The 22926-nt window shown below is 38.7% G+C and overlaps 1 protein-coding gene and 1 long non-coding RNA gene across 3 annotated transcripts; one reads left to right on the forward strand and one right to left on the reverse strand.

The window, feature by feature from the left end:
- Positions 1 to 517: 517 nt before the first annotated feature.
- Positions 518 to 14237, reverse strand: caly (calcyon neuron-specific vesicular protein). Of its 2 annotated transcripts, none has more exons than XM_032563803.1 (5): positions 14056 to 14237; positions 6835 to 6997; positions 6089 to 6208; positions 5822 to 5935; positions 518 to 2119 (listed from the first exon to the last, which is right to left on the reverse strand). In XM_032563803.1, the coding sequence occupies exons 2-5, from the start codon at positions 6961 to 6963 to the stop codon at positions 1874 to 1876; spliced, it is 609 nt and encodes a 202-aa protein (XP_032419694.1). In that variant the 5' UTR covers positions 6964 to 6997; positions 14056 to 14237; the 3' UTR covers positions 518 to 1873. The 2 variants fall into 2 exon arrangements, with proteins under 2 accessions (XP_032419694.1, XP_032419695.1); XM_032563804.1 differs by lacking the exon at positions 14056 to 14237 and adding an exon at positions 13861 to 13967.
- Positions 6198 to 6737, forward strand: LOC116720504 (uncharacterized). Its single transcript, XR_004339399.1, has 2 exons — positions 6198 to 6277; positions 6536 to 6737. It is a non-coding gene; the product is annotated as an uncharacterized LOC116720504 (long non-coding RNA).
- Positions 14238 to 22926: the final 8689 nt, after the last annotated feature.

The following is a 22926-nucleotide window of genomic DNA, read 5'->3' on the forward strand; positions in this document are numbered from 1 at the left end:
TGCCTTGTCTTTCATATTTCAGTCCGTTTTGAGCAATGCGTGTTCCTGCGACAGGACATCCAAATTTCGAATGGAATAGATTGTTTTTAATTAAATAGAATCCGAACTGAGCCTTTGGTCCAGACTCTCAGGGGTCACTGAGTGGGCCAGGCCAGCGGGAAACGTCCCAGTGCTCCCGATGGCCAGTCCGCCCATGTGTCCTCATGGACCAGTTGACTTTCATGTCAGTGTTTTTGGGGGTAAAAAAGTTGCATAATGTGTATTCTCACAGAAGGAACATCTTCTATTCAAGCCAGGATAAAATCATGATGAAGATAAAATCAAAGCATAAAATCAGCTTGTTGATCTCAAAGAAGCTTTTCTAGTGCGGTTTGCCATTGGATGGATGGAGCTGTACACAAATGAAGTAGAATTAGCTTATAGCAAAAATAACGTAACACTTTATTTCTATTTGGTTTTCTAACAGAGCTGACTTCACGGGGAAAATGTGTGGCAAACAAAGCAATACGAAACAATGCAATTTTGTCAATCAAGTGCTGTTTATTTCTTGAAAAACAATATTAAGATTGACTTTGAAGGACGTCCTTTACGCTAAGATGTCTATTTACAAAAAACTATTTTTCAAGAGAGAAAACATTAATGTGTGATAAATTAATCAAGTGAATCTTTCAGTGCAAGCATAATACCCATGAATAACATTTATTTAAAAGATAAAAGCTGCTATTTTACACATTCATTTGATGTAATACTGTGGGTATTATTCTAAGCATTAATGAAAACAAAGGTAATATTCTGAGAAAAACAGAAAATTAATGGAAAATGTAAACACCAAAAGAAGCAAAAACAATGATGGCACTTCCCTGCATTGTGTTTACATCTAGCCAACACACATAAAGATACAGTGTTATAGAGATGTAATTTTTGTCTGTAGTAACACATAAATAGCTACATTCACAATACGTTAAGAAGCTTATATCAATGCGTAACATAAGATTGTTCAAATTAAGTTGATTTATGGCTCTGGAATCATTAGATCCCCTACACACATTTACAACGATTAGCTTTTAAAAAGAAAGTGGATGTGATTTGCAAAAGAAATCCAGGACAATATTTTAAAATGTTCTCCGATTCAAACAGTACAAAAATGTAATTTATGCCTAATCTAGCATGAAATTAAAATATTACAACAGTAAAACTGGGCAGGGCACATTCATTTATTATTTTAAGCATTCTGCTCTAAGACAAACAAATTACAAGATGTCAGCGCTCAAGACTTGCAGCGATTTGATTAGAAACGTGTTCAGTTCAATTCTCACCCCCAAAAAATCTCACACCGCCTCTTTGCTTTCACCTTCTGCTTTCTCACACATAAGTGCACATTATGCAGTGTAGGTATGTACACATGAAACCATGAACGCAAATACGCATACTCTGCATATCTGCCTGTAGGCAATGATGGCGTTTGGGGTATTTACATGAGCGCATGCAAATATAGAATGCAAACTTTGTTTAGATCCATTTTTGAGTTGCGCTCTAAAAGTGAACCCCATTCCTGTCTCTAAACACAACGATTTGACCCGACGCTGCAGATTTTAATAGACTGCGTAGTTTTAAAGATTTGGATAATTCACACAAAAACACAAATACAGACCTAATGCTATTTCAAAATAAACAATCATACCAGTAATGAAATCAGATTTCCCAAAGAAATCTCCTTTTCCCAAGGCTATTTGCTCTGGTAAAAACAGGTCCTCATAAGTTGGTAGTCAGGTTATGGTCCCCAATACCTGCAGAAAACAAGTATACATACATGCACACACATCTTCACGCCATAATTTCCAGCTGGTTCGGCTATATTTCTCAATTTTATCCTTCAATCCTCTCCCTCCATGTTTTCTTTAAGAGACTCGCTGTTTTCTTTGGCTTCCTCGGCCTCCTGCCTGATTACTGGTAACCACTGCGACATCAACCCAGGCCCAGTCCTCTTGACCTGGTTGAGGTGGCTGAGAGCTGCGTAGAGCCCGGTACCGGCACCGCTGCGGGTGCCCGGTTCCTCCCCGTCCTGCTGCTGCTGCTCGGTGTAGTACATCTCCAGAGCTGCGGGGGTGCAATGCTTCTGCTGTTGTAGCGGAAAGAAAGAAACACTTCTGTTTGCCTTAGGACCCAGTTAAGACAGAGTCCTAACTGGTCATACAAAGAAAACATTTTAAATAACATTACTAGAATAAAGTCATAATATTACGAGAATAAAGTCGAAATATTCTTGTTATTTTGACTTTATTCTAGTAATTTTATGACTTTATGCCCGTATGATTTATTCTCACAATATTCTAGTATTTTTATTACATTATTCTCATTGTTGTATTTTTTCATTATTATTTTCTTAGCATGGCCCTAATACTCTGTCATACCCAGTAAATAATACCAATAAAAAAACATTGTGAGTAAATACACATCTGTAAAGTTCTTTAAATCTCAAAAACTTCAGTAACAACGAAACACTTACAATGCCATGAAAATTACTAGCTCTGCTTTTGCTTTTATGTTAATAAACAAAGATAGTCAGTAGGAAGGTGTGAAAAGTTATTGTCCCTCTTTAGTAAATCCTAAATGTTTGTGATTAATCACATTTTTCAAAGCTGTACTATCAGGACTGAAAAAATGAGAAATCATTTCAAAAGGACCCGACTGACAACACGAAGTAGGCTAAAAGAGCTCAAACGGCAAGACTCCCAATCTGAGAAAGTTCAAGAACAGATGAAGATGACAAAGCTGATGACATTTGTCAGGAGGGAATAACTCTGCAAAACTCATTTTGTAAGCTTTTCAAAATAAAATCAATGGGAGAGATCCAAGGACTAAAGTACTGCTGACCAGGCAAAAATGCAAAGATCCATCTGACGTTTGATAAATAAACATTTTGACATCAAGACATTTTGGAGAATATTGTGTGGACAGAAGAGACCAAAGTGGCATGGTGGATGTTGTGTTTTGATCCTTAAAAACATATTTTGAAACCAATTAAAACAACCTGTAGTATATTTGCACAGCAATCATGATAAATGATCACATCATGACACCTGTAGCTATCTCTCTCTTTCCTATAATAAATAAAATTTTTTTTTACTCAGGCTATCTTAGAGATTGCTTTGGTGAACATTTACATTTGATAAAAAGCAAAAATAAAGAAATTCTGTGGGGGTAGGGTACTTATTCACGACGCTTTTACTATTTACGTCTCCTGCTTTTCCATGAAGATCACCATTACAGGTAATCTAATCAAGCAACTAGTATGTTTGGAAGCCCTTATTAAATAGAATGTAACACTCCAAAAAAGCGAGGCAAAGAATTCACAGGCCTGCATGCTCTACATTGTTTTCCCGTCAAGTTATTCGATGTCCAAAACAATAAATAAAACTTGTGTGAGCCACACGGTGACTGTCTCATAAGCCCAACAACAACCTATCAAGCTAAATAAAGACTTGCTTGGAAAAGTGTGTGAAATGGTGGATTTATTGACCTCCAAAGCACACTAAACCATATGCCTCTTTGTTTCCTTTTAATGTCTCAGACAATGCATTAACAGGAAAAAAGCCAAACTTGTAACCTGCAAAAACTTCAAAAGCATTGCCAAAGGTCCTCTCCTCCTTCCCCCCTCATCTCCTCTTCCTCATGCCCTCCCCTTCACCCCCCACCCACTGTTAAGCCTTTAATCACAGTTTAGTCATGCTGAGTCCTAATTAAAGACCCCTCTGATTCACAGGAGGCATCCCAATCTGTGTCTGACCAGAAAGCAGGATCCATCGCTCCCTTCCCCCCTCTGTCTCCGTCTATCCCACCCTGTGGTTTGCTTCTGCGTGACAGGCTCTTTAACTTAACATGCATGGCAGTGCTGGCGCGGTGCATGATGCCTCCAAGGTGTCGCTGGGAGATAATGAGTTTAGATTCTCAACCCCAGTTTTCAAGGAATCTCTCTGAAGTGACGGTTCTGAAGGTGTGGTGAGAAACGAGCCACTATAACCAAAATGGCCCCCACTCATACAATATTCTTCCAATCTGACATAACAAGGCCTAAACATTTGTTAGTGTTGCTTTTTGTAGAAAAGCATTAGGTCTATCCTGCTATCCTTAAGATATTAATTTACGTTTAACGGTGTGCCAAAGTATAATCAAACCTTTAACATTACCTGGGAAGTGTTTGGGAGAAAATTTTGCTTGTGCCAACATAATTTCAGTATAAAATTATGTTTAAGGAAAGTATAAAAGAAGAAGGGAAAAAAAACCCGGTGATGTGCCTTGTCTTTGTGACATTTGGAAGAACTTTATGCTTTATCATGTTTAAAATTACAGTGGCAAAACAAAATTATTTTCAGTACAAACCACTGAAATGGGCGCTGAGATGTCACCTGGATGACCTACACTTAAGCTTTTATAATTATCATTATTTTCCCGCAGAAATCAGCATTGGCGATTGCTAGCAATAATGACGTTTATTATCACCATGGAGACGGTAACCTTTGAACAACCATTCAGACTTTAAAAACTAAGGTGGCCAACAAATGTTTTTGCTTCACAAACCAGCACTAATTAAGCACAAACATCTGACACCATTTTTGTTAGATGACAAGAATGTGACATAGGAAGGTATTTCTACTTAAGGCACTGATTGGTAAACCTGTAAAGATCTTAGGCTTACAAATATAGACCTTCGACAAATATCAAAGTAGCATCAAACTTTTCGGGAAAAAAGATAATGTGGTGTGACTGCCTCTTCAAGTGACACTTTTATTAGTAGCTGCATTCCCATTAAACATAAACATCATGGAGATAAATTTACTTCATGGAAACAAAGCAATTTCAAAAAATCACATTATTCTAAAATGTTTTTCCACTAAGATGAGGTGGTTTTTCGGCCGTAATGAAATAGATGGACTTTGCAGAACTGCAGTGGAAAGATGTTTTTCACGTCATGTGAGTCAGATGATCAACAAACTGATATTACTACTGGCGAAATCGACAAAGAAGACGACAGGAAGTGGTAAGAGGAGGACAGCAAATGTGTTGGATCCACAGGTCTTCTGTAAAATCACCAGCTACAATTTCCTCAAAACGCTGGATACATATAAAGAGCCTGTTCCTGTTGCGCCAACACCTGAATAAGACGCCAACATCTCCTCTGATTGGCTGATAGATGATGAATTATGACTATAATCTCAAGTAACTGCTTACAGCCGTCACTGTGATTGAATTGTAGTGACATATTGCGTGAACAAGCTTATTGACGCGAGCACTTAATTCGATTTCTTATTTAATGGAAACACAGCAACTGCAAAATTGTGTTTTTTTTTCATTAGAAAGATGAAAAGAAAATTTTACGCACATTTGTAATGGAAATGTAGCGGATGTCTTCTTTTTTCCTCCAGATGAGTAATTCCACAACTCTCTGCTTTTTAATACACATCTTTTTAAAGTCAAGGATTAGATGCAGATCAACTGAGTCACTTCATCCATCTATCTCTTTCCTGGATGAAACCATTGATGGAGGTTATTAACTACTCTGTGTTTTTCCTGTAGAAAGTACCCTTGACCCAGTGTTTCTGTATCCTCTGTCCCCAGTCAGGCAGTAGACTGATAGTTGTGTTGGATGTTTATGAAATAACTCTGCTGAAGCTAGAAAACATAAAGCATATATTACATTTTGCCTGGTTCAGAGGGACAACAACTTTGAACAAAGGTTGTAAGGTTGTTTTTATTTTTAAGTGTAACTGGTTTTGATTGTATGTTTTGTCAGTAAATAATTGAATGTAGTTGTTGAGCCCACCTTCAGGACAAACCCCTCTGGGCAGGTGAGCTGGTCGTACCACATGGCTTTGTACATGAGAAGGAGGAGCAGGCTGGTCAAAAACGCCAGTGTGATGAGGATCAGACCTGTGATCTGGGCAACGCAGAGACAGAGTGCATGTATAAGCTACACATGTCAATTTAGAAAACCTCAATCCGTCTTTTTATTCAGGGGTTTAAACTTAAATAGTAAACATCCAGACACTCGTATAATCAGATTTCTGCTTCCTGACACGCGATGTTGTACCTTAACTTTATCCGAGACATCGTTGTAGAAGTTGATGTTCAGCTTCTTGATGTTGGGAACGTACAGCCTATTCCTCTGCTGCTGCTTCAGCTGAAACTGTGTCTTTGTCTTCACGATGACCTGGAGATGAGACGAGGGAGCAAACTGAGCGGTGCGGAAAACGACCACAACCTCCGTACATCTCCAAGGGTGAGTTTTCCTCCTTCTTTCAGCTCTAGAGTTACTATGATGTATCCACCAGCAATCTGAATCTCTGTTTTCCAACTTGTAAAACAAACAGTGCACATTTGCAAAACCAATCAGTTTTACTGCAGCCCCTTAAGAGGACGTTTGGGGACTGTAGAGTGTTTTCATGATGTTTCCCGGCCAGCTTCCACATCAGTGGAACGTTTTGCAGAACTAAATGCATCAAACTGAAGGCTTTCTGCTTTCATTATGAATTCACAGCAGTGTTTATGTTGCGTGGGCTGATGCCAAGGTTTTCAGCTGGGACGAAGGGAAAGGAGCGGTAAACACAGCAAGCTCAGCGTATAGCGGCCTTATGAAGGGACGGTGAGTGTACTAGTAGGAAATGTATTCATATTTGTTCCAGAATTTCTGTATCGAGTGCTAATCTGTTTATTTTCTTTTGTAGCAAAATGAGATTTTTTTTTTTTTAAAAGAAGCCAAATTGAAATCACGACGGTTGTGGGAAAACAGAAACACGGAGATGGACAGGAACCCGTCGCTAAGCGGATCAGACCTACCTTGTCAGCCAGTGGCTGCTGGAGCTGGCTGACCTCCAGCGGCGTGATGAGGGGGATGTTATCAAAGCCGTCATCTGCAGATGGCTGCTTCTCCAGCTTATCGGAGAGATTAGTACCCAGCTTCACCATGGCTGCTCCGCTGCCTGGAATGGCCTGAACAGATCTAACCGACAGGAATGGACAGCTCAGGTCAGCCTGATTCGGTTTGTAAGCTTTTTATCCAAATGCAGAACAAACACACAAAAAAACCCCACAAGAAAGTAGCGTAATATGGTAATATTATGCAAGTCAGAAAACAGAATCAGATTAGATTCACAGATGAAGTTCAACACCAGTTGCTGCTTTCTGTGATTTTGTCAGCTGCTCTGCAGATATTTTCACACAGACGTACGTCAACAAATAATTGAATGTAGTTGTTGAGCCCCCCTTAGCAATTAGCAATAAATCAATTAATCGCATGATGAATTAAAACGAGTTAGTGAACTTTGTGTTTCAGCAGCATGCTAAGGCTAACCACAAGCTACTGTCAGGAAAAAACTGGCAGAAGTCTTAAACAATAATGGTAAGTGTGTCACAATACTGTCCACTTACATATTACTTGTATTTCTCTTGCTTTTTATCATACTTAAACATTTTTAAACATCAAACACATTTTAATATCAGGAAAGATATTGAATAAACTCAAAATATATTGTTAAATCTCAACTTAACTCTGACTACATTCTTTGGTTCGATTTCACAAACCACACACAGGTATAAATTTTGAAAAACTCGGAGGTTTTACATTTAAAAAACCAAATCATTTCTTTTCATATTCTACTCAGATTTATGGGATCTTCAAAGTTGTTTTTTTTTTTTAAGGGAAAAGCAGTCAAAGACCTCGAGGAAGCCTGTCATTTAAGAAACAGCCTTGGAAGCAAAATATAAAGGCTTGGTCTGTCACAAAAACCACAGCATTTAAGCAGATAATATAAACCATTTATTATTGGTAGAATAACATAAAATAAAAGTGTGGTTGATGGATGATTCAGTTAAAACTGAGCAAAACAAATCCAACTGTGGTGGAGAGAATTTCAAAAACGCCACGTTGTAATTTATTGGGTTAAACGGAAATTACTTTTATTATAAACTGACACCATATAAATGAACCAAATTGAGCCTAAATTAATTTAGCGTTTCTAAGTAATTCCAATGTCGATGGCATGTTGACTAACCATCACGGTTTCCTCACGCCAGCAGGCGGAGGCAAATTCCTACGCGTCATGAACAAAGGGAGAGCAGCCATTTTTGTTCATCACAGTTGAGAAGAAATGCAGCAGTTTTGTGCCAAAGCTTTAATCCTGATGTAAATTCCAGGCACACAGACAGAGTTGTTACATCTTCCGGAGGAAATGGACGGAACAGGGACTTTTCTGTCTTTCTCAGGCGAAAGCTTCATGAAAGGCCTGCTGCTGGTGGGAATATTTGGAAACATGTTGATTTATAGGTTATTTTCACGTAGCAATCAGGGCTGAGTCTTGCTCTCTCAGAGTTCTCAGACTGTTCAGTGAATGTCAAGCAATCTCCTGAAATACTTCTCTTAAAAAGCTGCATTACGTCCACACCTAGCTGTGGACATTATAGCTCCGTTCCTGCCAGTTTTGCCGTTAAACTTAATCGACAACCGAAATAATTTATGACTAAAAGCAGAATCCTCAGTCTCAGCTCACAGATGTGAAGTTTTGAATATTTCCTCAGCTGCCATCTGTCTGTCCTTTGCGGACGTTGACACGTGTTAAAGCCTTGCAAAAGCGTTCATACTCCCTAAACGTTGCCACATTCTGTCACGGTAAAAACCAATAAATCCAATTTATTTTAAGGGGATTTTATGTGACAGACCAAGACAATGTGAAATAAGAAGAAAAAAAAAAAACACTTTTAGGGGAGAATTAATCAGAGTAACAAATAGGTCCATAGTAACTCCGGAGGAGCTGCAGATCTCAGAGGAAAGTCATTGATGAAAATAAGTCATATAAAATACAAACTTGTTAGCCAAAAACCATGTAGCAGACACAGCAAACGTGTGGAGAAAGGCTCTCTCTTTCTCTGGTCAGATGAGGTTGAACTGTTTCATGTACAATGCTACGTTGGGGTAGAAAATGTGGCATATATTTGAACACTTAAAAGTAACTTCTCAGCAAGATATAGGAGCATGTCAATAATTAGTTAATCTGTCATAGTTGGTGCAAGATGAAGACCTAAATACAGACACGCAGTCAGATGAAGGGAGGTTTAATAAACGCGAGAGTTACAAAGACCAGACCACGAGAGAGACAACAACAGAATGAAATTGACAAAATGGAGCTTAAATACTGGCGAGCCTGATTATTGGATGGAGAACCGGTGGCTGATTAGCAACAGGCTGCAGCTGAGAGATGAGGAGGAAGAGAGAATGGCACAGCGGGGTGAGGGAGAACAAACAGGGGAAGCAGCAAAATGAAAGTGAAGAAATGAACTAAACACAGGATCTAAATAACACAACATCTAAATGAACTAAGAGCAAACTGAATTGAAACAGACTGAGCAAACCAAAAACGAATAAACTAGATCTGGAAGATAATACTAAATACAAGAGAGCAAATCCAAGAACCAGAATAATAATTTAACTAACAGAGGGAATAAACTAGGATAAGGGAAAGTACAAATAAGACATCGATGCAAGGAAATAACAGAAACCAACAAGTCCAAACAATAAGGGGTACGACATCATAACAGTGAAAAAACGTACTAGTTATACAAAAAATAATCTTTCAGTTTAACAAGACATTTTTTTCATGTAACTTATAACATTGTCTTCTTCGTAAAATAATGGCCTAACTTGTTTCCCCAAAAGATAATTCAGGTAAAACAAACAAATATAATATAATATATATATATATATATATATATATATATATATATATATATATATATATATCAGTTTTGGCAAAAAATTATTTATGGTCATTATTTTTAGGAAAGTGGCGATGTGGGAGAAATGTCTTGTTCCACTTGCAGATTGTTTGGCTACCACTTTTTCATCAATATTAAGAAATGACTGACAAGCTCTTATATTGTGCTGAAAAGTGACTTCTATGTCAGTTCTGTCTTATTTCAAAAGAAAAATAAGAGACAACTTATTTGTCTTAGATTTGCACTAAATCCCAGTATTGAGTGCAAATACAAAGATATTTACAGTATAAACTAGACCAAAAAGACTTGGCAAGAATTTGTTTTTGCAGAGTGTGAAGAGGTTTTCTAGACCAGAGACAAGGAAGATAATTAGAGCTGTTGGAAAGAAGGATGGAGCTAAATACTGGAGGAAAACCTGTTACAAGCTGCACAAGTCTTGAGACCATATCAGCCATATCAAAGCGAATTCCTGTGTTAGAATGGCCCAGTCAAAGTCCAGACCTAAATACAATTTAGAATCTATTCATGGATGTAACCTGATAAAATGTGGACAGACTGAGTAAGAATGCTGTAAGTGAGCACCATTATATAATGATGTAATGAAGAGCTTGATGAACCGTTGGACTTGGGATTTTGGCGAAATCGTCCATATAGCAGAACTCTCTGGAATATGAAGCCATCGTTCCAACAACTGCATGTTTAACAACTCAGTGAGGTGATGATTATCAAAATCATACAGCCTGGAGACAAACACTATCAGACAGCACAGCCTGCTCTTCCTGTCTTCTCAAACAACCTGTAGTAAACATGTTTCATAACTAGCGAGTGATTCATGCTCTTATGCCGCATCTTTTTCTAGAATCTCTTATCCTCAATGTATTTAAGATATCTCTCTCTCTCTGATAGTGATTTCTGTTTTTTCATCAAGTTATCATCTAATAACAGAGAGAGGAGATGAGCCACTTATCTCATTCACACAGTGCAACACAACACCTTCCCCCAGCCAAGGACCCCACCGGCCTGATGACGCCAGTGACTCACAGCCATGATACACAAAGCAGGAGGAAGAGAGCCACCGTCCACCACGGGCAGGAAATGTGCTTTTAATGACGCGGGACCAGATACTGGAGCTTCCAGTCGCCATGACGGTGAACATAGTGCTTGTTGTCACCATGTGGGAGACATACAGTGCCTTACAGCGGGATTATGATACCACGTGAACTTTCGTTCCTCTTTGTCACGTTACAATCGCAAGCATCAGAGTGTTTAATGGCGGTGACAGACCAACACAATGTACTGCACTGTTGTGAAGCGGGAAGAAAACTGCTTGTGGTTTTCACAGCTTTTTACCAATACACATCTGAAAAAACTGTAGCATGCATCCATTATTCATGCAGCCCCATTAATCGTCATATGGAGTGAAATGAATCAGGTTAGATAAAAATCTCTAAGTAATTCAATTTAATTCAAATTCAAAAATACAATATTGATCCCAAAGGGAAATGAGATCCTATTATCCAAGGTTCTTCAAAGAGCTATTGAAGATGGTGATGGCTGAGGGCAGGCAGCGCAGAAATAGCTTATCAACGACAGTCTCGTGAACTGCATGATCAGGATTGTCTGTCATTTTTTTGATCTTATGAAGAATCCCTCTTTGCATCGTCATCTCCAGAGGTTCCAGAGTCGTCACCAGAACAGAACCAGACTACTTTATCAGCTTGTTGAGCCTTTTTAGGTTCTTGGTTCTGCTGCCCCAACAGATGACGGCAGAAGAGATGACTCTCTCAACAACAGACTTATAAAAGATCAAAATTTAGAAGGATCTTCCTCAAGAAAGAAGAAGATCCTTCTTTCTTGAGGAAGAAGGATCTTCTCCAGTCTGTTGCCCAGATGAACACATCTGGAGGCATTTATATTCCTCAACCACCTCCACTTCTTCTCCCATGATGGTTTGCTCGAACCCCGTTTCACCTGAAATCAACAATCTTCTCCTTTGTTTTGTTCACATTTCAGATGACACAAATCAGTTCACCAGCTCTCGGTACTCAGCCTCTTGTCCATCTCTGATACACCCGACAACTACAGAGTCATCTAAGTATATGCAAAACTCAGGCTTATGCTGGAAGCCTGAAGTGTAGAGAGTGAAAAGGAATGGTGAGAGTACAGTCCCCAGTGGTGAACCTGTGTTGCTGACCACCTGGTTGGACACACGGTCCTTCAGTCTCACAACCAGCGGTCCGGTTGTGAGGTAGTCATGGATCCAGGTGATTGTTGAGGCCTCCACCTGTGTCTTCTGGAGTTTCTCACAGAGCAGATCAGGCTGAATTGTTTTAAATGCACAGGAGAAATCACAGAACCTGATCCTCACAGTGCTGCCTGCTTTGACCAGATGACAGTGGGTTTGCTGAAGCAGGTGTATGACGGCGTTTTAAACTCCAACTGCATGGTGGTAAAGATAAACATTTGTGCCAAACTCTAAACATTTGGATGATGGACTGGACAGAGCTCCACTGTTTTCAGAAACTAACTTTATTTGAACCTTCTCCCCAACTTTCTCTGCTGTGTTCACGGGTCTTCATGATGAATACAAACTGCACACCTCAAGGCTTTCCTTCTCCAAACAGTTTGAAAACCATCAATCATTTTAATCCCAGTAAAACACACCAAAGGCTGCAGCTTTAAAGTGACAAAACGTGAAAAAGCTCAAATGCAGGAATATGTTGTCTAGCAAACTTTGCACGTTGAAAGTACTGAATGTTATTTCGAGCGCTTTCAAATCATCGAAGAAAAAAGGAGACGTTTCTGTCCAACGAAACAATAATTTCGAGATATTAGGTTACGAGCAGATAGTTGTGGACGAGTGGGCGGTTAGCGTGGTCATCTGGTGCTGACTGCCATTTTTCTTCTCCCCACAGTTGGAGTGAAATGTGGGAACGGTGAATCATCCTGGATCTGTGATTAACAAATGAGCTGTGCCGCTGTCAAACACTCGGTGTTCCCACACTCTGCTGCTGCAAACAAGTTCTGTGAGAGCTGTGAATCACATCTTCTTCTCACTTGTCATCTTTCTTCTTAAGAATAAAAAAAAAAAAAACATTTTAAGTCGGATCAGTACGTAAGTCTCACAGGGGCGGCTTTAAAGGGCATGGAAGGGGCTACAGCGCTGTCCTGGGTCTTCCCCTCAGGGACAGCACAAACGCTTTTGGGACACTAGTCATTTTCATACCAACATATCAACATCAGACACTTTATCATTCATAAGCTACTGTACCGTAATGTGTTATTTTTAATTAGCTTACCACTGTTATTATTGTTGACGGTTTTGACCTTAGAGAAGGAACAAACTAAATAAAAAAATCTTGTATTTTGATTTAAGTAACATCAGCTGACAAACACTAAATTTACAGTAAACATGTTAGGAAGTGTAATTATATTCGCCCAACAGTGGCAGCAACCGATAGATAGATCTATTAGATTAATATAGAATTCCTTTTTTCATGTATAGTGGCATTCAGTTTGCATTATTCAATGTTATTTAAAAAATGATACATTTTATCATTCTAGCTTGGTGCTCTTGGGGGCCCCCTGGTGGCGTGGAGGGCCTAAGGAGTCGCTTAACTCTCATATACCTTGAGCTGACTCTGCCTCACCGTCTCCTCCTCTCTGCTTCTTGTCAATTTACTGTTCAATAAAGGTTACGGGTGCCGAGAAAAGACGGTATGAAAGCTGTCTGAGGGAGAATACATTCGGTGCTATGAATAGGTGAGTGTTTTTGGCACCTTCTGTCAAGTTCTTCACGGTTCGCTGCTCCTGCATATCTGAACTTGGTGCATTGAAGGGTGCTGCAACAAGACACACGGCAGAGGCAGGAAAAAAAAGGGGGAGCTGATAAAACACAGTTATTGGTCTCGGCGTGACTTTTTACAGCCGGCTTTCTATATATAATCTGTATAATTACACCGAGTCGCAGTAGTAAACGTCTACGAGTTGAAATAAATCAGTTTTTAGCCTGTGGAGCTATAAGAGCAACACTTGATTCCTCGCAGAAGCGCGGAGATTTGATGCTTTTCTGAGACGCGAATAGAGGATATTTACCTACGCGACTCCGTCAGTCGAAATAAAAATGCCCCATTTCAGCAACTTATTGCACGGCGGCAGCTCCCGCCCGGCTCGCTTCAGCTCCCGGGTCGAGCCCGTCTGGTTGCGCAAACAAGCAGCCGCAGTGCCGCATGTTTGGGGGGAAGAAAGAAAGAAAAAATTAAAAAAAAAAATGGGGGGAGAAAAACTTACCGTGTCTTTGCGGGGATCTTCCTGCCTCGTCGCCCGGGAGCGGATGGGTCTCGGTGTCGGTGGCGGATGCTGGACGTGAACGCAGGTTGCCGTGGTGACGAGTGATTCGGGAACGGGACTGCGCATGTAATAAAAAAAAAAAAAAAAAACCGAGCGGCTCCGTCCTCCCGTGGAGAAACGAACTGCGAATGTGCGCGCGACGCTCTCCGTGGACGAGACCGTGGCTCCGTCAGGACGCGATCGGCTCGTGGGTTTATTAATTAGTGTTTGCTGCCGCGATGATGCGACACGAACGAGCCCCCGATGAAAGGTGGTCTCAGCTGATCGGACCACAAAATGTAACTGAACATTTCGTTAATAAGTTAGTTAATAAGTTAGGTATTATTTTGTTTTTATTTATTGGACTTAGTGAGGAGTAAATCTGGCACGTCAGAGGTTCAAGAATAAAAACAACTCAAAGGCAACTTTACAATCAATAACAATTTATGAGAAATATTTGGAACAATTACCGCCACCTGTACAAATTTAAAGTGCAGTATAACTGCGTAAGCTCTGACTCAGTTACAAATGCACTTCATCGTATTTTTGTCATTAAAGTCGGCTTCAATGAGTCGGTTAAAGACAGTGTAATTCATATGGACTAATTTCATAATTCAGCACAGTTCAGAAAATGATGTCTAATGAATAAATGTAATTTTGTGGTCATGTCAAGAACAGCAGGGTTCTGAAACACGCAGCTCTGGAGCCACATGGTCCATCTAATGATTTTGATCAGAACTAATACAGTTACTTTAATTATACAAGCTTCAAACAGGTTCATCTTAACAGATTTGTTACTTGTTTTCACGATCAGGTTCACAAAGACAGTTCTTTTTTTTCAGGTTTATGATAGTTTTTGTAATTTTTCTTTCACAAACTAAATATATTTTTCCTCTTTTTTTTTAAACACAAACTGTTCCAGTAAACACAATTTAGTCATTCTCTTTATAAACATTATGTGTATTCTTTATTCTAATGTAGATAAAATTGTTACTCTTTAACCAAAAATGTAAAATTTTGCAATTTATGCACAAAACTTAATAATATTTGAAGAATCAAGGAGGCATTTTTTTTTTCTTTTGAAACACTTATTAGAAATTAGGTTTAAAAATAATAATAAAAGTAGATAATACTATATAAACACTACTGATCCCATGGCCTACACAAACACCAGCAGCCAGTGATGGACAACCTCCACTAGAAGACTGAGCCACAAACGTCCTTGATAAAGAATCTGGCTGTTCACACGCGTCTTGTATAAAAGCGAATCAGTGGGAAATTAAGTGGAAAGAAAACATGTGGTAGAAAAAAAAAAAGGCGTTCAAACAACAGGGATCACTGCAGCCCTGAAAGCGTCGTGATGCGCAGCCCCTTCGTGAGTTTGGAGGAAGCTTCAGATGTGTGGACTGCAGCGGGAGTCAGCAGCCTCCACACACAGCTACAGCTCATCCATCCATCAGGCTGAGTCTCTGAAATCAGAAAATCCCACCTGTTGGAAAGCAGGCGGCTCCTTTTTTTTTTACGTGAATTCTTGCATCGGTGCAGCGTGACACGGAGACAATCAGCCTGCGGTGCTGCTGAGGTCTTAAGGAACCTTCAGGTCGCTGTGATGGCGTCCATGTTGGTTCTGGTGTGTCTCAACGTACTCCTTAGCTTCTCGGTGAGGTTTATGTTTGTTTTCTGGCCAATTAGTCACAGTGACGACATGGGCACTAAAGCAGCTTTTCATTGCTTTTCCACCACACGTTATCCTCCCACTCAACTTTCTGAGCATACGCTTGGGTACAGCAGCTTCTTTAGCAATTGCCTTTGGCTTTTTACTCTCCCTGTGGCGAAAAAACAACAACATCAAAAAAACTGGTATTATTTGCTATTAAAGTTTTCATTTTCTTTACACTGAATGGATTTTTTTTCTGCCCTGTAAGCCACTACATAGTAGATATGAGTTTAACTTATAAAAACAAAATGAATGAAATAAATTAACATTTCAATAAGAGTGTGTATTCACTGAGATGAACCTGTATAACGGTCAAGTACAAAACTCTCCACAAAAGAAAAAAAAACAAACAGCTTCCTGTGGAGCTGAAAAGATTCATTTATTTATTTCTTTGGTTCAGTTGATTTTATAACTTATGCAGATTTTTAGGTTGGATCAATACAACATTGTACTTAATTTTTTAAAAGTAATAATCAGTCGTCTTTAAATTAAATATTCCGTTACTATACTATTGTCTTATATTTCTCTTGTGTTGTTAATTACTCTGTCTTTTCATCTAAATTACAATGTAAAGATCTTACTGCTGTTAGGAAAAGAAAGACTGAAAAATGTATATCTACAACTTTATTTATTCTTATGAGTCTCTGCAATAAAATATATACTGCTCAAAAAAATAAAGGGAACGCTTTAAGTGTCAAACACCTGTTTAAGTGTTCCCTTTATTTTTTTGAGCAGTGTATAATTATTTTAAAAACAGAAACCTTGAAATGCTCTGAGTTATGTTAGAATATCCCTTAAAATGTGTTTTAAAATCATAGAAATAACAATCAAGTTAAACGTTCCTCTGATCAGAAAGTTAAATTGAACACACATTCAGTGCAACGATGACTGATGCTGTTAAAAGCAGAAATAAATTACTTTTTCTTTTTTTTTTTTACATAAACTTGTAACATTGCGACTTTTCCAGGAGTCCTCGAAATTCAAACTAAATTAATTTTTTTGGAGCAACTAAAGAAAAGCTTCTCTGACTTTAAAAAAACTTAACAAACTTAAGATTTTATTGAATCACTAAGGCATTTTCTCTCCATGATGCTTTTATTTTTACAATTTATAGTTTTCAGGCATTCCTAATCAGATAAACAAATTTTTTTCCTCGCAGTAAAAATGTTCGATGTATCTCCGCGGCATCGGGAAACACCTAAAACCGCAAATGTTTGAATGCCAAACTGGACGTTTTCTACACGCTGCTGCGTTTCATCGCAGCTTTTTTATAGCAGGTACATTACAGCTGCAGCTGACGCAAAATCCCACCACAGGGGGTCAGGAGTTGAGGTCAGATCACAGAGTCCTATACAGGTGGAGTTGCTTTAATAAGGTTAAATTTTCAGTTTGGTTTGTTTGGTATATTTAGAGTAAAGGTGAATTATTGCACTGCAGGGAGAGAGACAGACAGCGCAGAATAACAATAATTAATTCAACTGACAACAAAATTTAGTCATGATTGTCAAAATTGTCAATATCTATCAGGGAATAAGAATAAATCAAAAGTAAAACTGAGCAGTGTTTGTGTTTGCTTAATTGTAAAAATTAGCATTAAAGTGATGAGTTTGCTCCTGGTTTTCTTTTCTCTGGCGTAAGTCGACCAAAGCCCCTTTAAATGTGAAATTGTCCATAATAATGTCATAACTCCTAATTATTTTTTTTAATGGTACCATTCCTCCCATCGTTTTACCAAAGAGTGTGTTTTATGCTCACGCTTGGACTGTTTCCTGTTTATCTTTTCAATGTAATTTTCCTTCAATTTTCTGTTGAACTTCATCTAAACATAGAGGTGGAAAAAAAAAAAAAACAGAAAAAAGTGCAAGCGTTTTGAATTCACAGGTGTTTTTACATGACTGGCATACTGTTGATAAGACACAGACATATTTCACTTTTAGCTTTATCGTGTGTGTTACTTTACAAATATCGTTTATTGCTGCCAGTCGTTGCCAGGACATCCCCGAGTTTTATTACAGTAGCATAAATCCTGAGAAATGTGGAAAAATCCAACCCTTAATTTGAGTGCATTTATTCAATGTGGCGGAAAAAAATACCGCAGGAAGACATAAATCTAAATATTGTGATGACCGGTGATTTAGGAAAATCACATGGATGAGAATATCTGTAAAGAAAAATGCAACTGGCTACTTTCCACTTTATTAAAAAAAAAAAAAAATCATCTAGGAAATTCTAACTATTAATCCAGTGCTTTCTTGTTTCCCTGGGTTGAGAATGTGACATGGCACTTGGGGGTCAGGGGGGGCTACTGTTCAAAATGGGAAAGAGAGGAAAACAAACTGACTACAGCAGATGTGTGTTTATCTTCAGAATATTTATCCAATATTTATCCACCACTAAATATCAGCACTGCTCAGGCTATAAATTCATCTAAATGTCTGTTACAATTAATATTTTCTGTGACTTTTGTTTTGAGTCCCTACATAGTTTTTATGACTCTCATTTTATACATTTTTATGGTCATTTTTTTCCTTCTATTGCATTTTACATATTGTTTTATTTTGTATGTTGCTGTTCGTTTTAGAACTTTGCGTGTCTTGGTTTTCCTGGCTTTAGTGGCCTCCACTTACCGTAGCTTAGACAAGACGTGGGCACAGGAAGAAGGGGGAAGAAATGCAGCAAAGACATCTATTGTCATAGTATTAAAAAGTCTGAAACAGCTGAAAATGTGGCAAACAAAGCTGGAAAGAGGACCCAAGTTTATGTTTTCAAAGTGTTCAGTGAGCAGGACGGCAAGGGGGTTCAAAGTAAAATCACTGTTGGCTTCATGGGGTCACTTAAAGCATTCCTGAACATGTCTTCACAAGCGGTGCCAATGATAACGGAGGACTCTGCACATGTAAGAGAGGAAAAGAAAAGGTGCGAACCAGTCTGGTCAGAAGATTTGGATCAAGCTTTTTATGCAAAGAGAACTCCTGCTGATTTCCTGTTGGGCCGTGACTGACTGTAAGAGTTCATCAAGTCTTTTGGGGATCACTCGTCCAAATACCAACGCTGGAACCACCCCAGCCCACCCCACCCACCGCTGCCAACCCATCAATTGAGCCAACATTTATTATCTTGACCTTTGGTTTGACATCAAAGTGGATTTTCGACTTGCTCTTCTGTAATAAGATGGCGGTGTCAAGCTCACAGTGTGAGAGGAAGCCTGCCAGCCTCCGATGAAGAAGAAAGTCGTGTCTGACTGAATGTCATTAAAGTAAGAATCAATTAGACCGCTGTTTGTTGGAGGGAAAATACCGTGTGTGTGTGTGTGTGTGTGTGTGTGTGTGTATGCGTGTTTAGCCTTGTGGTTGATACATTATAAGGACCACACAACACATACAGCATTGTGGGGACCACCTGCTCCTTATGGGGCCCCAGAAGAAGACGTGTTGTTTTTAGGTTAGGGGTTCGATTTAGGACCAAGCTGTTAATTGAGTTTAGGTTACGTTTACGGTTATAAACTAGTAATGGTTAGGTTTAGGGTTTTGGTTAGGCTACAGAAATGAATAAAAATGAATGGAAGCCAATGCAAAGTCCTTGTGCAAACAGAAAAACACGCTTAGTGTTTATAGCATATTTACCATTACAGGGATCCATTGTTTAGGATCAGGGGTTAGGTTTAAAGATATGGTATTAAATAGGTTGTGGTTAAAGTTAGTGTTAGAAATAGACTAGTAATGGTTACTGTTAGGGAAAATGTCTAGGTTAGGCATAAATACAGTTACTAAAATGAATGGAAGTCAATACATGCAAAGTCCTAATATGGGTAGAAAAACAAACTTCTCTCTGTGTGTGTGTGTGTGCGTGTGTGTGTGTGTGTCTAATGACATGAGAGATTTATAAGCTTTGTCTTGAAGAGGCTTTTGTTTTTACCAAAATCCAAATTTCCTCTTCACACTAAAACATATTAAACTAATTGGACGCTTAAAAGCTGGTTGCATGTTTGAACAATTTATCCCTCTAGTTTTGGATTCTGTCCAGCTGGAAGGATTTTTGCTCTTTCTTTTTTTCCCCTTTCGGACAGTAGTTATGATGTGTAACCGTGGCAACAGTGTTTTGTTTTTACAACTGGGAGCAGCCGATTAGCATCTCAATAGCTCAAATAATACCTGAACTATGACCCCCAAATCCCAGCGGAGTAAAAATAAATAAATAAACTGGGCTTCATGGATGCAGAGCAGAACCAAACAGCAGAGAGAGAAGTTCAAACCATCTCTTCCTGAAATAATCATAAAGCAGCAGACTTCAACCAGAGGCTTCATCAGATACATTGCGAGACTGACTGCTACTGGAGAGCCATCCACAACGACTCTTTGAAGATACTTGGATGATATGCTCTACGACAGCAATTAATTTCCCTTTTTTTAACGGAGCTGAAAAACAATAGAAAGGCGTAAAGGAAAGACTCAAGAGACGTAAACCAGTGCATTAAACTGAAGCTTTCAGACCTTTGACCTCTGAGCTGGTTGACATTTGGTCTATTAGTTTAACCAGCAATAAAGTCCGTGTGAAGCAGTTGTTGGATTAGCTCTCGTCCGTGTCTCTGTATCCTCTGACTGTACAATATTTCCCAAGTTAGATGGAAGATCTCTTGCTTTAGCTTGCCCGACTGTTGATGGAAGCAGCAAACATATTAAGATCGGTTAAATACTTTAATATGTAATGCACATGGCCTCTGTTAGTAGAAATAAACACATTTATTAAAACCCATTTTGATCTACTTAGCTGTAAAAGAGACATGATGACACATTTTGTTGTTAAATTTAAATATTTCGGTTTTAAAAATACATTGAAATTGTTTTTGTAACACAATGTTTGGAATGTTTGTGCTGAATTTTTTATCCTGTTAATGTGAATATTAACAGTAAGCTAATCAAATATGCTGCAAACTAACGTGGATAAATCAGTAGGATTCTTTTAAAAACAAAGTTGCTTGAGTAAGTTAATTTAGTTGCAAATGTAGTCCTCTTATTGCAAAAAAAAAAATGTACATAAATGTTAAAATAAGGTTTCGAGAAGTAAAGTCTTCTTTTAGTTAGGTGGCTCGTCAAGTCAGAACTCAGATCTTTAGCAACAGCGCCGTCTAGCGTCCGATTACTAACACAGCAACTTAAGCAGAAGAGGGATTTAATTTGACAGCACTGTTTTTCACCAAAGCACACAAGCACAATTAATAGTAATAATTATCACTATGCACTTGTCTTAAAAAAGAAATGAAAGAAAAAGGAATCAGAGAAAATTCCAACTTCAGTGGTAACAGCCTTATTTTCTTTTGATGTCAAATCGATCCACTCATTCAGACAGATCTGAAGTCAAATACCTACCTCTAATTTGATGCTATTTACTTATCAATGCAGTCAAGTTGAGTTTATAATTCCCATCGGTTAAAATGTTTTCTATGTAAGGAAACCAAGCAGATTGCGTTTAGATGCTGACAGCAGCATTCACTCGTTCTGGTTGAGCTCATAGCAACAGTAGATAATCGCTTACATTGTGTTGTTGACCCTGCAGCGATCCTGAATACTAGGCATGCATGTAGCGACAGTGGAGAGGAAAATCTCCTCATTAACGGGAACAAACCTCCTCCGGCAGGACATGGCTAAGTCTGCCACAATCAATTGGAGCTTTTAAGGGCAGAGGACAGTCACACAAAAAAACACAGAGACGCTGATCCAGGAGTATGTCAAAGAAAAGCAGAATGTTAATGGCAGCAGTAGGTCTTTTAGCTGAAACTCTAAACTATAACTAGACATGAATAGGATCGAAAAAGAGTACATAGAGGTACTAAACATGGTGAAATTTGACAAAAACACTGATAGTATGATCAAATGAATAGTTCATATTTCTAAAAATCATCCAGGACAAAAAAAAAAAGAGCTTAATGTGAAGATAAAAACTAAAGAAAGTTTGTAGGAAACAGACAGAATGGCATCTGACTTATCCTCACTGAATTTCAGGAATTTTTCAGTGGTTGACTTTTGTGAAACACAGCCATCACTCATCTCATGAGATAGTACGAGACTTTTTGGCGAGTAGAATATGCTGTCCTATGTATAGAAGTAGGGCTAACATAATGTATCTAAATAATGTATTTATAAGGAAATATATAAATCAAGAGCAGAAAGTGGCGAGAGAATGATTCCTGAGGTACATGTCCACACAGATGAGTTATGGAGGATGAATAATTACTCCACCAAGTCAGTTCCAGCGCTAAACGGGTGCTAGCGGTTTCTTAGCTCGAGTTCTTAGCTGTGAGTTTTTTGTGTTTTCACCACTGGAAATATCAACTCCGGTACGGATATAATGATTTGGGGTTCATGGAGACCAACAAGCAGTCAAATTGTTGTAAGTCCGATCCTTAAACCTCCTAAGCATTGAGAATAAAAACTCAGACAAACATTAAAAAACATGATTCAACTTTCTCTAATCTTCCAGCTATTACTCTATATCACCTGACATGAAGTAATTGGACTGTTTATTTCTGTGATGATATGATCAGGTATGATGCAGCAGACTCAGGGATGAGTTCATGAATCTCACTCCACAAGCTAAATCTGTTTTTGCAGCATGTCAGACAGAGGTCCGCTAGCTCTGATTGTGAGTTACTTATGAAAACCGTGTGCTGTTTGAAACAAAGTTACTAAGTTAAACCAGTGACATTAGGACATGTCTGTTGGGATACTGACATGAATCCTGAAGTCTTTATCTTTTTCAAACCTCAGTGAAACATAAGAATATATCATTTACTGAGTGAAACGTTTGTAGAGACCTAATGATGCGACTTTAAGCTAGCTAAATCTCAATGCTAGCTAGGTGCTAGCATTTACACCAGGACCACTTCGGTGAAAAAAATAGTCCAGTGGATCAGCCTAACTGAGGCATATGGATGTAATTTTGAGAGCAAAGTCTTTAATTGTGATCCAGGGCTCTGGATGATGAGGATGTTGTGACTAAAAGTTCTCAATGTTGCATCTGAGTCTAAAACAACTAACTTGAACTATGTTTCTGTTGGCAATTAAGGGTTGCTCACTGGTCCATTTAACAAGTGTGGTTTCTGTATCTTGTAGGACTCT

The sequence above is a fragment of the Xiphophorus hellerii genome, chromosome 5, assembly GCF_003331165.1.
Source record: "Xiphophorus hellerii strain 12219 chromosome 5, Xiphophorus_hellerii-4.1, whole genome shotgun sequence".
NCBI classification, from domain to species: Eukaryota; Metazoa; Chordata; class Actinopteri; order Cyprinodontiformes; family Poeciliidae; genus Xiphophorus; species Xiphophorus hellerii.